The sequence below is a fragment of the Chionomys nivalis genome, chromosome 5 (assembly GCF_950005125.1).
Source record: "Chionomys nivalis chromosome 5, mChiNiv1.1, whole genome shotgun sequence".
Taxonomy (NCBI): domain Eukaryota; kingdom Metazoa; phylum Chordata; class Mammalia; order Rodentia; family Cricetidae; genus Chionomys; species Chionomys nivalis.
The window spans coordinates 70231141-70246607 of NC_080090.1; the positions used below are offsets into that span (position 1 = coordinate 70231141).

The window sequence follows — 15467 nt, forward strand, 5'->3', positions numbered from 1 at the left end:
AGATCTGGCTACCCTCCCGCTGGAGAATTAGAGGAATGGTGTTTTATTCAAACAAGTAGATTGTTATAGAGAAGAAACACATGCATGACCTAAAATGAGGACTAAATTTATTCAGACCCTCTTTAAACATCTTGAACTCCTTTACAAAAGATAACATTTTTTGATATCCTAAAACGTGAGAAAATTAAAAGCTACAAAGGCACACTATGATTACCCTAGGGCAGTGAGAAAATAGCAAATGAAAAATCAGTGTGAGAGTGAAGGGGCAGACATGGTAGGAGTTGGAGGGAGGAGTTCTAAATGGAGAAGTGAAATAATTATATTTGAATAAATTTGCTTTCAAAAACTCACCCCTTACATTATAAAAATCAGATCCTTCTTTTTATAATGTAAGTTTCAAATCATATACCCTATTCCTCACTCGGTTCCTAATCCCTCTCACACGCCATAAGCACACATGTGCTGATGCTTGGGAGCCAAAAGAGAATGTGTAGTTGCTGTTCACACCACTAAATACAGATGTGAAACAGCGAATCTGTTCTTTATCCTGTTCTACACATAATCAGCCAAATGGTCAGTTAAATTCCAGTTGCAGAAGTTTAGGTCACAGTATGACTTAAGAGGCAAAAAAGATGTGGCTGCGTGGTTTTCTTCCAGAGCCCAGATGGATTCTGCTGTATCAGCAGTAGGGGTGTGGAAATCTTTTCATGCAAAAAAAGCACGTATCATCTGGAAGCCATTGCAAAAGAAAAAGACAGAACTCCCACCATGCTCTGCTTCTATTGGCTTTCACTGTGCAAGCACACCATGAGATGTGCTATCAGTTCTATAAAGCCTTACTTTCAAACAAATAAGTTCCCTGTCCTCTGAAATTATATCATTAATTTGTTCTTAATTTTCTATAAAAGCCTTTTCATCCCTTATGTTACTACACATAGAGAGAGCCACAAATGTAAAAACACCTGAATTTAAATAGAAACTAGACTGCTTTCAAAATTCATTAAGAATTGTTAAATTACAGTTTCAAATTCAGCCTCTCAAGTTAGATTAACTGAAAGCTTTAATTTATTTTAATGGTTGGGTTTGTTTCCTAGAATGTGAATAAGAATCCGTATTTTCAATGAATTCTTTTCCATATCATTTTTCAGTTCCTATTTAAATAACCAAAATTTAATAAAATAGTATTAAGTTTTGAAAAACCACCAAAGGATATTGACAATATCAGTTGTAAAAACTTTGAATAAAATCCTTACATGTTATTTATCCGTGCCCTGAAAATTATATTTAATACAGGAAATTTAAGCTGTGGTATGTTTATTTGATATAATATTAATAATGGTTTGTTGAATCCCAAATTATTTGAATCTCAACTGTTTGCTTGGCATTATTTATGTATAACAAATATAAATGAGAAAGAAACAGGCCAAAGTCTCTGCACACATAAATTTTCAGAAATTAAAAAAAACTAAAAGAATTAAGTCAGTAAAACAGAATGTGACAGATGAGATAGAAAAGTTAGTTGGAGAACACACACAGCTCAGCTCACAGCTGCCTATAACTCCAGCTCCATCTTATGGCCTCTTCTGGCCTCTGCATGCACCTTGACTCACGTATGCGCGCGCGCACACACACACACACACACACACACACGACAAGAGGCACATACGTAGTATATGTCTGCCTTTTGGAGTAGAGGAATAAGAACTGTAGTGACTCAAAAGACAAAAGGGGGAAAACTATTTCAAGATAAAGAAAAGTTACATTACATCAAATACCACCAGAAATAGAAAACAAAGACAGTACTGAATGTAAGCACAGCCACTTGGATGTCATGGGTGACCTTCACTGTCTTTCTTAGCAAGTAGAGAAGACAAAGATTTGATTGGATCAGATTCAAGGACAGATAAGAGGACAAAATTTGACACTATACACATGGAGAACACTTTTAAATGGTTCGCTGCAAATGACCTCAGGAAAGGTGGAGGCCACAAGAACCATCCCAGAAGACTGAAACTATCTAGTGAGATGAAATGAATTGATGCTGGTGTAGGTAAGAGAGGAAGTCAAGAAGTTGAGAGAACATGGCTTTGATTGAGAGTAAACACTGAAATCACTAAGATTTATGAAGGACGTATCATTAGAAAGAATGCCAGTGAGTGAGGAATACAATCTTCAAATAATGAAGGGAAACCTATAATGCTCATTTCAACCAAGTGTCCTAACATAGCCCTCGCTTAAACAAACCCTAGCTTATGTATGAAGGATATTTCTGAATGAATAACAATAATTTTAGATCAAATCATATTTTAATAATGTTCTCAACTTCTAGTGAAGTTTTCTTTATTATCGTTTTCTATGAAACTATCAACAAAACACACTTTTTAAATACTCAGTAAGATTGTTTGGAGGCATCTTTGCTTATGTGGATAAATGGATATGGTGCTAAGAACACGTTTTCTGCCATAAAGATACATGACTGTATCGCCCAAAATTATCTGGCTAATGTGAACATTATCAGCTATAATTTTCAAGAGATAAAAATTGGATTACTTAGAAAACAACTTGATCAAGTTAAGTTAATTACTGCTATCTTGAATATTTTACATAGTTCTATTTGTTACAGAACCATAATGCCCATAATTTTCAGGGTATCTTATCTTTATTAGCATACTCAATGCTGACATTATTATAATTGAATCACAGCCCCTTAAATCAGATGATCATGTTAGCATCGCTGCAAATGGACACACTCTTCAAATAAAGGAGGCTCAAATATCAGACACTGGCCGATACACTTGTGCTGCGTCTAACCTTGCAGGTGAAGACGAGTTGGATTTTGATGTGAATATCCAAGGTAATAAATACTACTATGCTTGGCATAGATTGATTTCCATCCTCTATTAATGTAATAGAAAGGAGATTAGACTCGGTTTATTTCAAAATTTTTTCTTCCCATAATAATATAAATTCATTATGAATTTTTAAATAAGAGATAAGAGAATAATCCCATGATCCTATTGTAGAGTTTTATTTTTATTTTATATTTGAGTGGTTGCCTGCATGGTATATATGTTCACCACAAGTATGCCTGGCGCCCATGGCAGAGGGTGTTGGATCTCATAGAACTGGAATCATAGATGGTTTTGAGCCACCATATATGTTCTGGGAACTGAATCTTCATCCTCTACAAGAGCAACAAGTGCTCCTAACAGCTGAGTCACCTCTCCAACCACTGTCATTCTTATTCTATGTATTTCCTTCTGGTATTTTAAGGGACTATTTCATTTCCAAAATTAATAATGGACTATAGCCTTCTCTTATATTAGCATTGCCCTAACATTATATCATGAAGGTTATGTATCATACAGCATGTTTGTGTAAAATACAACGAATAATTATGATAAATATAAGAACATTATTGCATAAAATGCAGAATAATGGGATTTAGAGTAGACACACTTTGAACTGGATGAGTACACCTATAATCTTTGTGTCTTGGACAAATTAGCAAACTATTTTAAGTCTCCATTATTTCTCTTTAAAATTAATGCATCGTAGCACTGCTGAGAATAAGGAATGAGGTAAGGCACCTAAAATGATTGAGAAATAATAACTGTTATTGGTGGTATTGTTTTTCTGGAAGTTACCACTATCTGGCTGAATTATTTTTGCCAGTTCTGGGGATTGAATCTAGGACCTTATTCATACTAAGGAAACTCTCTCTGAGCCATGCCCCAGCCCGCAACATAATTTTTAACAACTTTGCCTGTTTCATTATTTGTATACTCCAACATTAATATTGCTAGACTCCTAAAGATAAATGTCAAGGTTGTCTCCAAGTTTTTATTATTTATTGTTTTCATTATTTATTAATAATACTATACTTAGCATCTGGATACATAAAATTTTCATACATCTTCAATTTTTTATATGATTCTAAAACTTGAAAATTCTTGTCATACTCACACACTCTTGTATGCAAAGGTAATTTGTCTCTGATAAAACTCATGCTTGCTGTCAGAAAAAAAAAAGTGAGGATGTCCTATTTTTGAATAGTTTAGTCCTGATAGTTTATCTTACTTAACTTCCTTAGTAAGACAAGGAAGTTATTGATATTGGCATCAAATGAGCCCATATTTGTGTGTGTGTCCGCCTCAAAATTAGCTTTTTTTCTACCACTGTCCCATTTCTTGCCACATTCCTCCTTGAAAGTGGGTCCTGAATATGCTCAAGTGACAGAGCCTTTTTAGAAGAACTGCAAAGGCAAGTGCTGACTCTGAGCACCACAGTCCTTACTCTTCCCCCTGAGAACCAACTCTCACTGATGGCTGCTGTCTGTCTGGCTGCTGTTGGAAAACATGCAAGTATTTAAAATGCTTTCCATTGTCTATTTTATCAAATGTGCATACCATTTGTCAAGATCTGGCCAAACCTTTGTCTGATGTGTCAGTAGTGACAGCCCACTGTGAGCAGAAGTCATGCTTCCCTCCACAGTTCCTCCAAGTTTTCAGAAGCTCTGGGAAATAGGAAACACGCTAGACACCGGCAGGAGTGGTGAAGCCAAAGATGTAATCATTAACAATCCCATTTCTCTGCACTGCGAGACAAGCGCTGCCCCTCCCCCAACTCTGACATGGTATAAAGATGGCCGCCCTCTGACGTCCAGTGACAGAGTATTGATTTTGCCAGGTGAGTGCTACCACGTTAACCATGTCTCTTCTCATTGATCAGGCCGGTTCACTGTAATTTAGCCAACATTTGGGTTGCTGAATGATGTGTGGTTCATCTACCTTGATGAATTGACTGTAGAACACTTTAACCACTTTCCCGATCTGTTCCACAGTTGTTATCATTTTATCCAAGTCTTGGGCTTCCTCCTTTTCTGTATTGATGCCTTTAATCAATCTAGTCTCTATGCATAATTAATACAAATTCTAATGTATGTTTGCAAATAGTTATTGTTCAATTTATTAATTTTGTTGATTGTGGGTTTTTTGTAAGCAATGGTAAAGATTTTTAGTTTCAAATACTTTAATTATTACATGGTTTGATCACAGAAAGGATGCTTAATTTGGGGGGAATAATATTTTTGAGGCTTCCGTATGCAAACATCAGGGTTTGTTAAAACTCATAAATTGTACCTTTAGGGTTCATTACGGTCAATGAAGTACATATATATGCAAAGTTAACTCAAATTAAGTGAAATAATATCTTTTTAAAATAAAAAAGGAAAAGCAAAGAAGCAGACATGATAGCTCTATGTAACCTATGACATTAATTGGGTATAGGTCTAGTAAAAATGGCTATAAAGTGGATATTGTAACAATAATCTAAAAAAGGCTATAAATTTAGTACCAGTGATTTTTCAAAACTCTAAGTTTCCTGAGTTTTGGTTGTTGTGTTATAGTTTGATGATGGATTATAATTCTATGAAACTGAGATCTGTGAGTACATAGTTTCAAGAAGTCTTCAGGCCTCCAACTTACTAAAATGGCTTAGGTAAATATTCTATCATATGATACAAGAGATAAATAAAATGATATACAACATAAATAATTGGTGAATATAGATGCAAATTTTATTATGACTGTTACAACTATTCTCTAAATCTTATTGGTAACATTAAAAAGTTGTCAAATACACAAAGCAAATTGAACAAAACAGATAAGGTAAAGTAGACCTTACTTTTTTAGATTCCTAGATATATGTCTTTAAATGAGTTTTTATAGGCAACATTGAAATTGATAATTAAAAATACTTGAAAATAGCAAGAAGAAAGCAACACTGCACAGTAACATTCCATCCATCCAGACCATGATGAAGGACACGGAGTAACCTTTTCCCCTCCAGGAAAACTGACACCAACTCCTCATTTCTCCAAAAATCCCACTTAAGTTACAGTATCAGATCACTTTTTAGCAATGCAATACCTGCTGTGAAAATTAATATTATCTAATATAAAAAAAACCTGAATAATTAAAGAAAGTGGTAACATTGACAATAAATAAATAAATGTTAAGTCTTTAAACCCGGGGGCGGGGGGGAGTGTAACTGTTCGTGATGAGTGTTCGCTCTAACACTTGGAGAAGTAAGATGCTGGGATGTGTTTTCAGGAGGCCGAGTGTTGCAGATTCCCCGGGCTAAGGTAGAAGATGCTGGGAGGTACACATGCGTGGCTGTGAACGAGGCTGGGGAGGATTCCCTTCAGTATGACGTCCGTGTACTCTGTAAGTTTGCTTTCTTTTGTCGATTAAGCACTTTTCACTCCGAAGTATTTTTCAGTGACTAATGTTTGCGAATTTACCCTAGGCATGTTAGCAGCTATAAAGGTAACTGATGCTTCTTCCTAGGACCTATCGTTTTGTGAGCAAACTGAGAATGTGTTAGTCTATCAGTCAGGACTTCTAAGATCTCAAATAACAAAATGGGAAAGAGAGGGGAAGGAGGGGGAGGGAGAGGAGGTGGAGAATGGACTACTGATTCATAAATATAAAAAGTCCCAGAGCACAGTAATCTGCAATAAGTCATTTCTGACTTCGTTGGCTCAAAAGAGGTCTAGGTTATCCAGATTTTACCTTTCTATTTCTCTTGATTTCTTTTTTATTGGTATTGTTATTGTCATTCTCAGACAGGCGGTTCCCTTTGATAGAAAAGCAGATCTTAGCAGCTCTAGATTTACTTTTTCTAGGTTTCACATTGAATGAAAGTTTTCCTGTCTAATATTTATAAGTGAAGTCCTAGAATTGACTGTTCCTCAGCCCTGTGTGAATCACATACACAACTTGGAATCCACCACAGACACCAAGAGTGATGAGCTCTGATTCTTCTGCTCTTGAGCTGGAATCGTCTTCTTCTGATATATGGCCATTAAGGAGAAGAAGTATTTTTTCCTTAAGACAAGAGGTGTTATTAGAAGCAGGAGTATAATGGCAGAGGCTAAACTAGTGAAGTGCCCATGAGGATATTCTGGTTTGCTTTCTATTGTTATTATTAAAAACCATAACAAAAGCAGCACAGGGAGCAAAGGGTTTATTCAGCTTACATATCCCTACTTATGATCTATTGAGAGATGCTAAGGCAGGAGCCAGGAGGCAGGAACTGAAGCAAAATCTTGCAAGAATGCAGCTTACTGGGTTGTTCCTTATGGCTTGCTCAGCCTGCTTATTTACACAACCCAGGACCACCTGCCTACAGGTAACACTCCCACAGTAAACCGGGTTTTTCAACATTAATCACCAATCAAGAAAAATGCTCTCTCAACCTTGCCCACCGTCCAGTCTAATGAATTCTCAACTCCTCAGTTGTGGATATTCCTTCCCAGTTATGTCTCAGTTTGTGCCAGGTTCACAAAAACTAGGCAACACACAGTCAAAATGAAAGATTTTTATTTAAAGATGTTGAAGTGGTATGAGGGATTAGACACTTGTCTCAGAGTATAACTGAGACTTTCATGCGAGGTGATTGAGTCAGAGATAACAAGGTTAAGAAAAGTAGAGATCCTGGGAAAACAGTTGGGATTGGAAGGAAGAAAGGAAGTCAGCTTTGTTTCTGGTGTGCTGAATCTTGCATGATTCTAGAATGCTCATGTAAAAGTGTTGACCAGACATTTAGGAAGAAGGAACTGTTACTAAGGACAAAGAACTAAACTAGACTATAGATCCCACAGCGGCCCACAGTCAAGTGATATTTAAAGACAAGATTTCCAACAGAAGAATATTAGAGGCAAGGATTTGTAGATAAGAGGATAACAATAGAAGAGGACAATCACGGAATGAGGGAAACTCACTAGACAGCTATGCCCAGGCCCCAGCTGTTAGAAAACTTTGTCAACCAATGGGTTTTCAGTGCTGAATGTTAAAATGAGTTCAAGAAAATAAAAGGCCTTTGGCTTTGAATCTTTAAATCTGTTGGTGAAGTTCAAAGGAACAATTTAGGCCACTTCAACGCCACGGAACAAGGGTATTTTGTTGAGCATGCGTTAGACATAAGGAAAGACAATAGACAAGAGGTGGAATGGAGTTGGCTGGAAAGAAAAAATTTGAGAGATTTGAACTTAGCCATAGACCAAGGTCAGGAAAACTGAATGCATACAGGCCCATTAAAGTTTCAAGAATGTGGATAGCATAAGTGTCAAGGGCATATATCAAAATAATGGAGCAAGGAACTGGGAGGGCAATAAGCCTTTGGGGGAGAAGGAGAGATATTGGAGTGGAAAGAAAGGAAACATGACAAAAATGTATATCAAATATATTTATTTAGCAATTGTGTTAAGTACGAATGTAAAACAAACGGGGACAGGCTTGCAATGCCAGCCTGTACTAAAGAGAGAAAGTCAGCAATGCCTGTTATGGGGATCTGATGACTATAGTAGGAACATTTGACTCGGTGATTGCTTCCAGTCGTCACCTTCAGAACCCTAAAGACAGAAATATTTGTATATATTTATACATACATGATGGTGTGGCCTATCTGGAAGTTGAAGCAGATGTCATAGGTACACACTGTAGGGACCTGGCAACAACAGAGCTCCAAGTACCAGCACCATAATGCATAGTGACCCGCTGTGAGGTGTGGACTGGGAGTGAACAAAGTTGCCTGAAGAGAGACTGATGGGCTGAAGGTGGGAATACTAGAGTTTTCTATGCAAAGAGCAGCTGGAAAAGTCAAAAAAAAAAAAAAAAGAGGTAGAAGACAGAAAACATTAAACTGAAAATGGTATTTATTTGACACAGATACCTATTGATTGCTCAGTGTGTGTGCTGGACGCTGAGGGTCCAGCATAGAAGACAGTGGCTATCAGTAGAATGGTGTGACTTTAAATGTGAATGTTTGCAAAATAACACTGAAGTTCCGCCATGTACGTTGTAGTACTGATTATTTTCTTTAGAGAATTTCAACTTAAGTGTGAGAGAGCCAAATCCCATAAGGCTAGGTCTACATTAAACATGCGCTGGTTGTTGAAAACCTCGTGTGTTTTAAGAGAGTGTGACAAAAATTAATCAAGCTTGACAGTGATCGGTTACTTTGAAAATAAATATATGGTTTTACAAATGTTGCCAACACCATCTCCTAATTTACTGAACCTTTCCAGATTCTATTCTGCAGACAATGTGTGACTTTTCATAAGTGTAACGAATATAAATTGTAGGGCGCTGTTTTAAATGTGTTGGGAAATATAGTGCAGAACTTCTCAGATCTCGATGTGCTGGAGAGGTTTTTCAATCATTCATTCCTTGTCCCTCCTCAGAGGTGGACATGGAGGAGGTGTGGGTGAGGTGCAAGGATGTGAGCCTAACTAAGCTCCCAGGTGATGCTGGTGTCCGTCCCACTGGTGCTGATTCTGGGAGCTTGGAGTAGCCCAAATTATTCCCTTACAAAGACTAATTCTTAGCATCACAAATGTATCCAGCTTGTCCTCATGACAACGTGGTGTAGCATGCCCTATTAATAAAGCCGTTGTCCCCCATCAGAATCTCTTTGTTGCAACTATTTCTTAGTGCCGCCAGTTATCAAGGGAGCAAACGGTGATCTCCCAGAAGAGGTCACTGTGCTGGTGAACAAGAGTGCAAGGATGGAGTGTACATCCAATGGTAGCCCAGCACCGAAAAATTCCTGGCAGAAAGATGGGCAGCCCTTGTTGGAAGATGAGCATCATAAGTTCCTATCTGATGGCAGGATTCTTCAGGTAAAAGAAAAAAATCTAATTTTACAGTGTTTTGGACATTGTGATAATTGTCCTCTAGATTGGTAAAAATATTAGTTTATGAACGTATTTATCTATAACTGTCAAGATTGGTTTGGTAGTGATCATTACCTATCAAGAGCATACAGAATTATTCTCTACACTGGTCCCACAATTAGAAATGACCACAGTGACATTTTTTGTGTAAATCTGCATACATACACTCCTAAGTTTAAGAACATAGTTTTTATTTAAAAAGAACTATTTTTTGCAATCTTCCCATTCCATGTATACAATGATAACATTCTAAGTGGTCAAAGGTATCCTACAGGTTAGATCCATCCTGTGTTGGCACAGGCAGTAGGGAGTCATAATGTGAACCACATAAATATACTGTACTTCTGTTTGTCAATTGATATGTCCATCTGTCTATTCAGATGTCCTTAAAGAAAGTTGTGGTGTGTAGAGACGTAGTAATTATTTTGTTAGGATAAAGTGCAATTAAATTACTGGTGTACTTAATAAAAATATTCCTTTGGTTCATAAATCCAAGCGTAAAAGCAAATCTATTACAGGGCATGTGTCACAAAGTTCTTTTTTAAAAAATCAAGTTCACTACTTATAAATAAACTTGAAATTTAAAGCATTATATACACTTGAGTATATCTATTTGATGACCATACAGACTATACTAAAATGCCTAAATGTTTTTGTGTCTAGGACTGTATATGCATAGATAGATAGAAGTCTCTTCATAATAAACATTCTTCTCTATATTATCTAACTACCAATACCTAAACAAACCCCTCCAACACCTAATGACTAAGAACAATCAGAATTTATTTAGCTTTTAAGGCCACTGGTTCTGTAGGTGATATTTCAGATCTCAGCTGGGCTTCTTCAAGTGTCAGAACTGTGGGTGGAATGCCTGCTGGGATTGTCGTCTGCCTGGAATTGTAGAAGGCACTGCAGGCTGATTTCTGTCCCTCATGATCACACCCTCCGGTAGTTACGCCATGCTTTCCGGGGGGTGGGGGTAGTGGCAGAATTTTCGATAAAGTGAGCAACAGTGCAGACATTCTCGATTAACTGAAGTGAACAGCATCATTGCCTTAATTTCTACAGACCAGAGGCATTCCTAATCCAACTCTTGGGGTGGGGAGCTTCAAAGTTACTTTTCAGACAGGGAACTGGGAAATGATTTGGGCTAATTTGTAGTCAAGCTCCAACAGATGTGTGGAAAAATCACCTTTTCTGGTTGTTTTATAAATAACTATGTGTGTGCTTGACTTTACTAATTGAAAGCAGCGCCATAGAGGGTCTGCACTGAGTATTCATGTTTTTAATGCCCATTTATATCTGGCATTCTCTATAAAGAATGCACCTTGTAGTCGGGCAGTGATGGCGCACGCCTTTAATCCCAGCACTCAGGAGGCAGAGGCAGGCGGATCTCTGTGAGTTTGAGGCCAACCTGGTCTACAAGAGCTAGCTCCAGGACAGGTTCCAAAGCTACAGAGAAACCCTGCCTCTTGTTTGTTCTAAATGGTCAAGTATTGCACGTTCCTTTATTAACAATTTATTTTAGTTGCCGTTTCTTCATTTTCCCTTAGATTCTAAGTGCTCAAATAACAGATATTGGGAGGTACGTGTGTGTCACTGAGAACATAGCTGGGAGTGCCAAAAAATACTTCAACCTCAACGTTCATGGTAAGACCTCAGTGCCCCAGACATCTGTTCGGCTCCTTGTGACAAAGCTGGGAAACTGGGCTTCGGAGTCTGCAGCCTGGGTTCTGTTTTTAACTTGATCGGTGTGTGAAGCCTACATTCATTCAATCTCCTCTGCTTTTCCTCCTACAAAAGTCAGAAGTAATTGTAGAGTACAGATATTCTGAGCCCATTTTTGTAGCATTTTTATCCTCAGGAGAAAACAATTAGGCCAGCGTATGTGAAAGGCTGCGTGTTCTTGTGAAGGCTGAGTCAGTGGTGGGCCTTCTGCTCATAGGTGTGTCTACACCTGCTCCTGTCTTCAGTGCAGAGGTCGCATGCAGTGTGCTCTGTGAAGAAGAGAAGGCCACCTTGTAGAGTTAAATAATTCCTTTTAAAAAGCAAGCATACAAAAAAGTGTGTTAAATTTAAGTTTTCACACATAATAGAAACTCCATAAATATTGTTTTTACTAATGAAAAGTGTGAGGGGAAATAGATGTCAATCATAAAATGGAAATTTTTATGAGGTACAGCTGTTTCCAAAGTATATAATTAGAGTGATGAAAATTATTATAAGATCCACTTTGCATGAAATACTAGTTCATCTTGGGAATATCTAAAAACGATCATTTTTTAAATCGTTCCACAAAGCTTTCATTTGGGACTGGAAGGAGGGCTTGGGGATGAAGAGGGTGAACTGCCTTGTAGAGGACCTGAGCTCAGTTTTCAGCACCTACATTGGGTGGCTCACAACTGCCATGCATTGCAACACCAGCTGAATCTGATGCCTCTGACCTTTGCAGACACCCACACTCCTGTGGCCTTCCACGTGCAAATATGCAGAATTAAGGTTTTTGAAAATTTTTCTTCAAAAGTTTTTATTTGGCACGATAACATGTTCTTACGTGGTGTGATGTACACAGCACATGGTGATTGCGATTTGTGTAATAAATAAACAGTTCTACCTTTATATTCTACATACTTATAATACTGACACACTATAAATACTTTTAGATATTTTAGTGAACAACTCTGAACTGGGCAAGTTCATTTTTTTTCCAGTGGTAGGGACCAAACCAGGAGCTTTGAGCACACTAGGCAAGTGTTCTACTTCTGAGCTAGACCCCTGATCTTGTATTTTACCTAAACAGAAGTAAGTATGACTTCTCAGGAAGCATGGATTAAACAAATATGGTTGTTATAAAAGTACATGTTCTAATCTATATAGAACAGCATAGGTTTTATTTATTTTTTATTTTTAATTAAAATTTCCACCTGCTCCCCGTTTCCCATTTCCCTCCCCCTCCTCCCAAATATTGCCCCCCCACTCTCCTCCCCCTATCCCCACTCCTCTTCTCCTCCCCCCACTCCATTCCCCCTCCCTCTCGATACTGAAGAGCAGTCCAAATTCCCTGCCCTGCGGGAAGATCAAGGTCCTCCCACTTCTATCTAGGTCCAGGAAGGTGAGCATCCAAACAGGCTAAGCTCCCACAAAGCCAGTTCATGTATTAGGATCAAAACCTAGTGCCATTGTCCTTGGCTTCTCATCAGCCTTCATTGTCCGCCATGTTCAGAGAGTCCAGTTTCAACCCATGCTTATTCAGTCCCAGTCCAGCTGGCCTTGGTGGACTCCCAATAGATCAGTTCCACTGTCACAGTGGGTGGGTGCACCCCTCATGGTCCTGAATTCCTTGCTCATGTTCTCCCTCCTGCTCCTCATTTGGACCTTAAGAGCCCAGACCGTTGCTCCAAATTGGGTCTCTATCTCTATCTCGATCCATCGCCAGATGGAGGTTCTAAGGTGATATGCAAGATATTTATCAGTATAGGATAGGGTCATTTCAGGTTCCCTCTCCTCAGTTGCCCAAGGTACCAGCTGGGGACATCTCCCTGGACACCTGCGAGCCCCTCTAGAGTTAATTTTCATGGAACATCAATGCTCTATCTCCTTTATCCCACAGCCCCTCAAAATTTTGCTGTGTAAAAGTCCCAATCCTTAAATAGTTAAGTGGCAGCCTACTAACTGCTGGATTGGTACCAAGACTGTCAAGTGGTTTTTACCCATTGTCTCTGGTAATTATATCAGTGACTTTCAGTCATTTGTTGCTTTTGATTCCTCTGTCATAGATGGCAGTGTAAGGACCACTAAGCTTAAGAAATGTGCTCCAAGTTATATCATTCACAGATGCATAGCCAGCATTCTACACAGTCAGTTTGATTCAAGATCTTCAATAATTGGTTGCTCTCTATTTGGGGATATTCTTTTATGTGTGATAAATGCTGAATTTCACATCTGCACTGATTCTACACCAAGGTCACTACCCATGGCTGAAGGAAACCTTGGCTGTCCTGGTAGACTAGACTGACCTGAAACTCACAGAGGTCAGCCTGCCTCTGCCTCCCAAGTGCTGGGACTAAAGGTGTGGGCACCCTGCTGAGACTCTTTCAATTAGGAAAACATCTGATAGACATGGGTTTAAAGATGTCATTAGAGATTCCAATAAAGATCACTAGATATTTAGCAGAATCATTTTCTTGTTACTTTTACAGACCACAAAGAGTTGGAATATGTGTTTCTGATACTGTCAAAGTTCACTTTTAATATTTATGCATGTACTTTCACAGTTCCTCCAGGTATCATTGGTCCTACCCATGAACATCTCTCAGTGGTGGTGAACCATTTTATCTCTTTGACCTGTGAGGTTTCTGGTTTTCCCCCGCCTGACCTCAGCTGGCTCAAGAATGAACAGCCCATCAAGCCAAATACAAATGTTCTTATTGTGCCTGGTAAGAAGCTTATTATTCCCATCATGTGGACCACACATGTCATTTTCTCCCATTTTAAAACAAAAGATCATTTCATCCTAGTCTCTTTCCAAAGTCACGTCTCACTCCCTTTGTTTGCACAGTACCCAATTAGAACCATTAGCGTGTAGACTTTGACCACTTTGGTGGAAATGTACAATAAATGTACAGGGATCTTTTTTAAAAATTATGAAATTAAGGATCAGAAAAGTGTGATCCTGAGTGCAAATGGTAACTAACCACTGTATTGATATGGAATTCCCCTCTGTATGCTGTAATACCATTGGTTAATAAGAAATCTGCCTTGGCCTGTGATAGGGTAGAGTATAGCTAGGCAGGAAAAACTCAAGTGAATGCTGGGAGAAAGAAGGTGGAGTTGAGAGAGAAGCCATGTAGCCCCACCAGAGACAGATGCCAGAACTTTACCCAGTAAGCCACAGTCTCGTGGCAATACACAAATGAATAGAGATGGGTTAAATTAAGATGTAAGAGTTAGCCAATAAGAAGCTAGAGCTAATGAGCCAAGCAGTGATTTAATTAATACAGTTTCTGTGTGATTATTTCAGGGCTGGGTAGCCTCCTACAACACTGTATAAACTTATTAATTGTTTTCAGTCAGCCCCAGTCTTCTTGAGTATAAATGATAGGAAGTTAAATACATAGGTATAGGATACACATAGGATAGAGAGTGAGGACCAGTAAGATGGCTTCAAGGTTAAAGGCACTTGCTGCTGAGACTGACCACCTGATCCTTGGTACCCACATGGTGGGAAAAGAGAAACTGTTCCCACAAGCTGTCCTTTGACTTCTGTATACTGTAGCCTACATCCTCCAGAAAGAAATTTGTAAATGAAAAATACCTTTTTAAAAACATAGACAGTGAACACTATGCACTTGAATGGACAGATATAATTCAATTGTCCAGCACACACATGTATACACACACAAATGTGCTAACCATGCACATGTATGCATGCACGTGTATACACATACAAATGTGCTAACTGTGCACATGCATGCATGCATGTGTATACACACACAAATGTGCTAACCATGCACATGTATGCACACACGTGTATACACACACAAATGTGCTAACAACACATTTCAAAGCAACCTTTATCCCTATCTTTACATTGCATTTGCCCCAGGTGGTCGAACTCTACAGATTATTCGGGCCAAGGTATCTGATGGTGGCGAGTACACCTGCATCGCTATCAACCAAGCTGGAGAAAGCAAGAAGAAAGTATCCCTGACTGTTCATGGTGTGTTTT

At 38.5% G+C, this 15467-nt stretch overlaps 1 protein-coding gene across 1 annotated transcript in view; it reads left to right on the plus strand.

The window, feature by feature from the left end:
• Window positions 1–15467, plus strand: part of Hmcn1 (hemicentin 1) — a 456088-nt gene that overhangs the window by 344255 nt on the left and 96366 nt on the right. Inside the window, exons 53-59 of the mRNA XM_057769675.1 lie at window positions 2704–2854; window positions 4495–4689; window positions 6114–6227; window positions 9498–9685; window positions 11293–11389; window positions 14014–14175; window positions 15345–15458. Coding sequence (XP_057625658.1) covers window positions 2704–2854; window positions 4495–4689; window positions 6114–6227; window positions 9498–9685; window positions 11293–11389; window positions 14014–14175; window positions 15345–15458 — 1021 coding nt within the window. The remainder of the gene's footprint in view (window positions 1–2703; window positions 2855–4494; window positions 4690–6113; window positions 6228–9497; window positions 9686–11292; window positions 11390–14013; window positions 14176–15344; window positions 15459–15467) is intronic.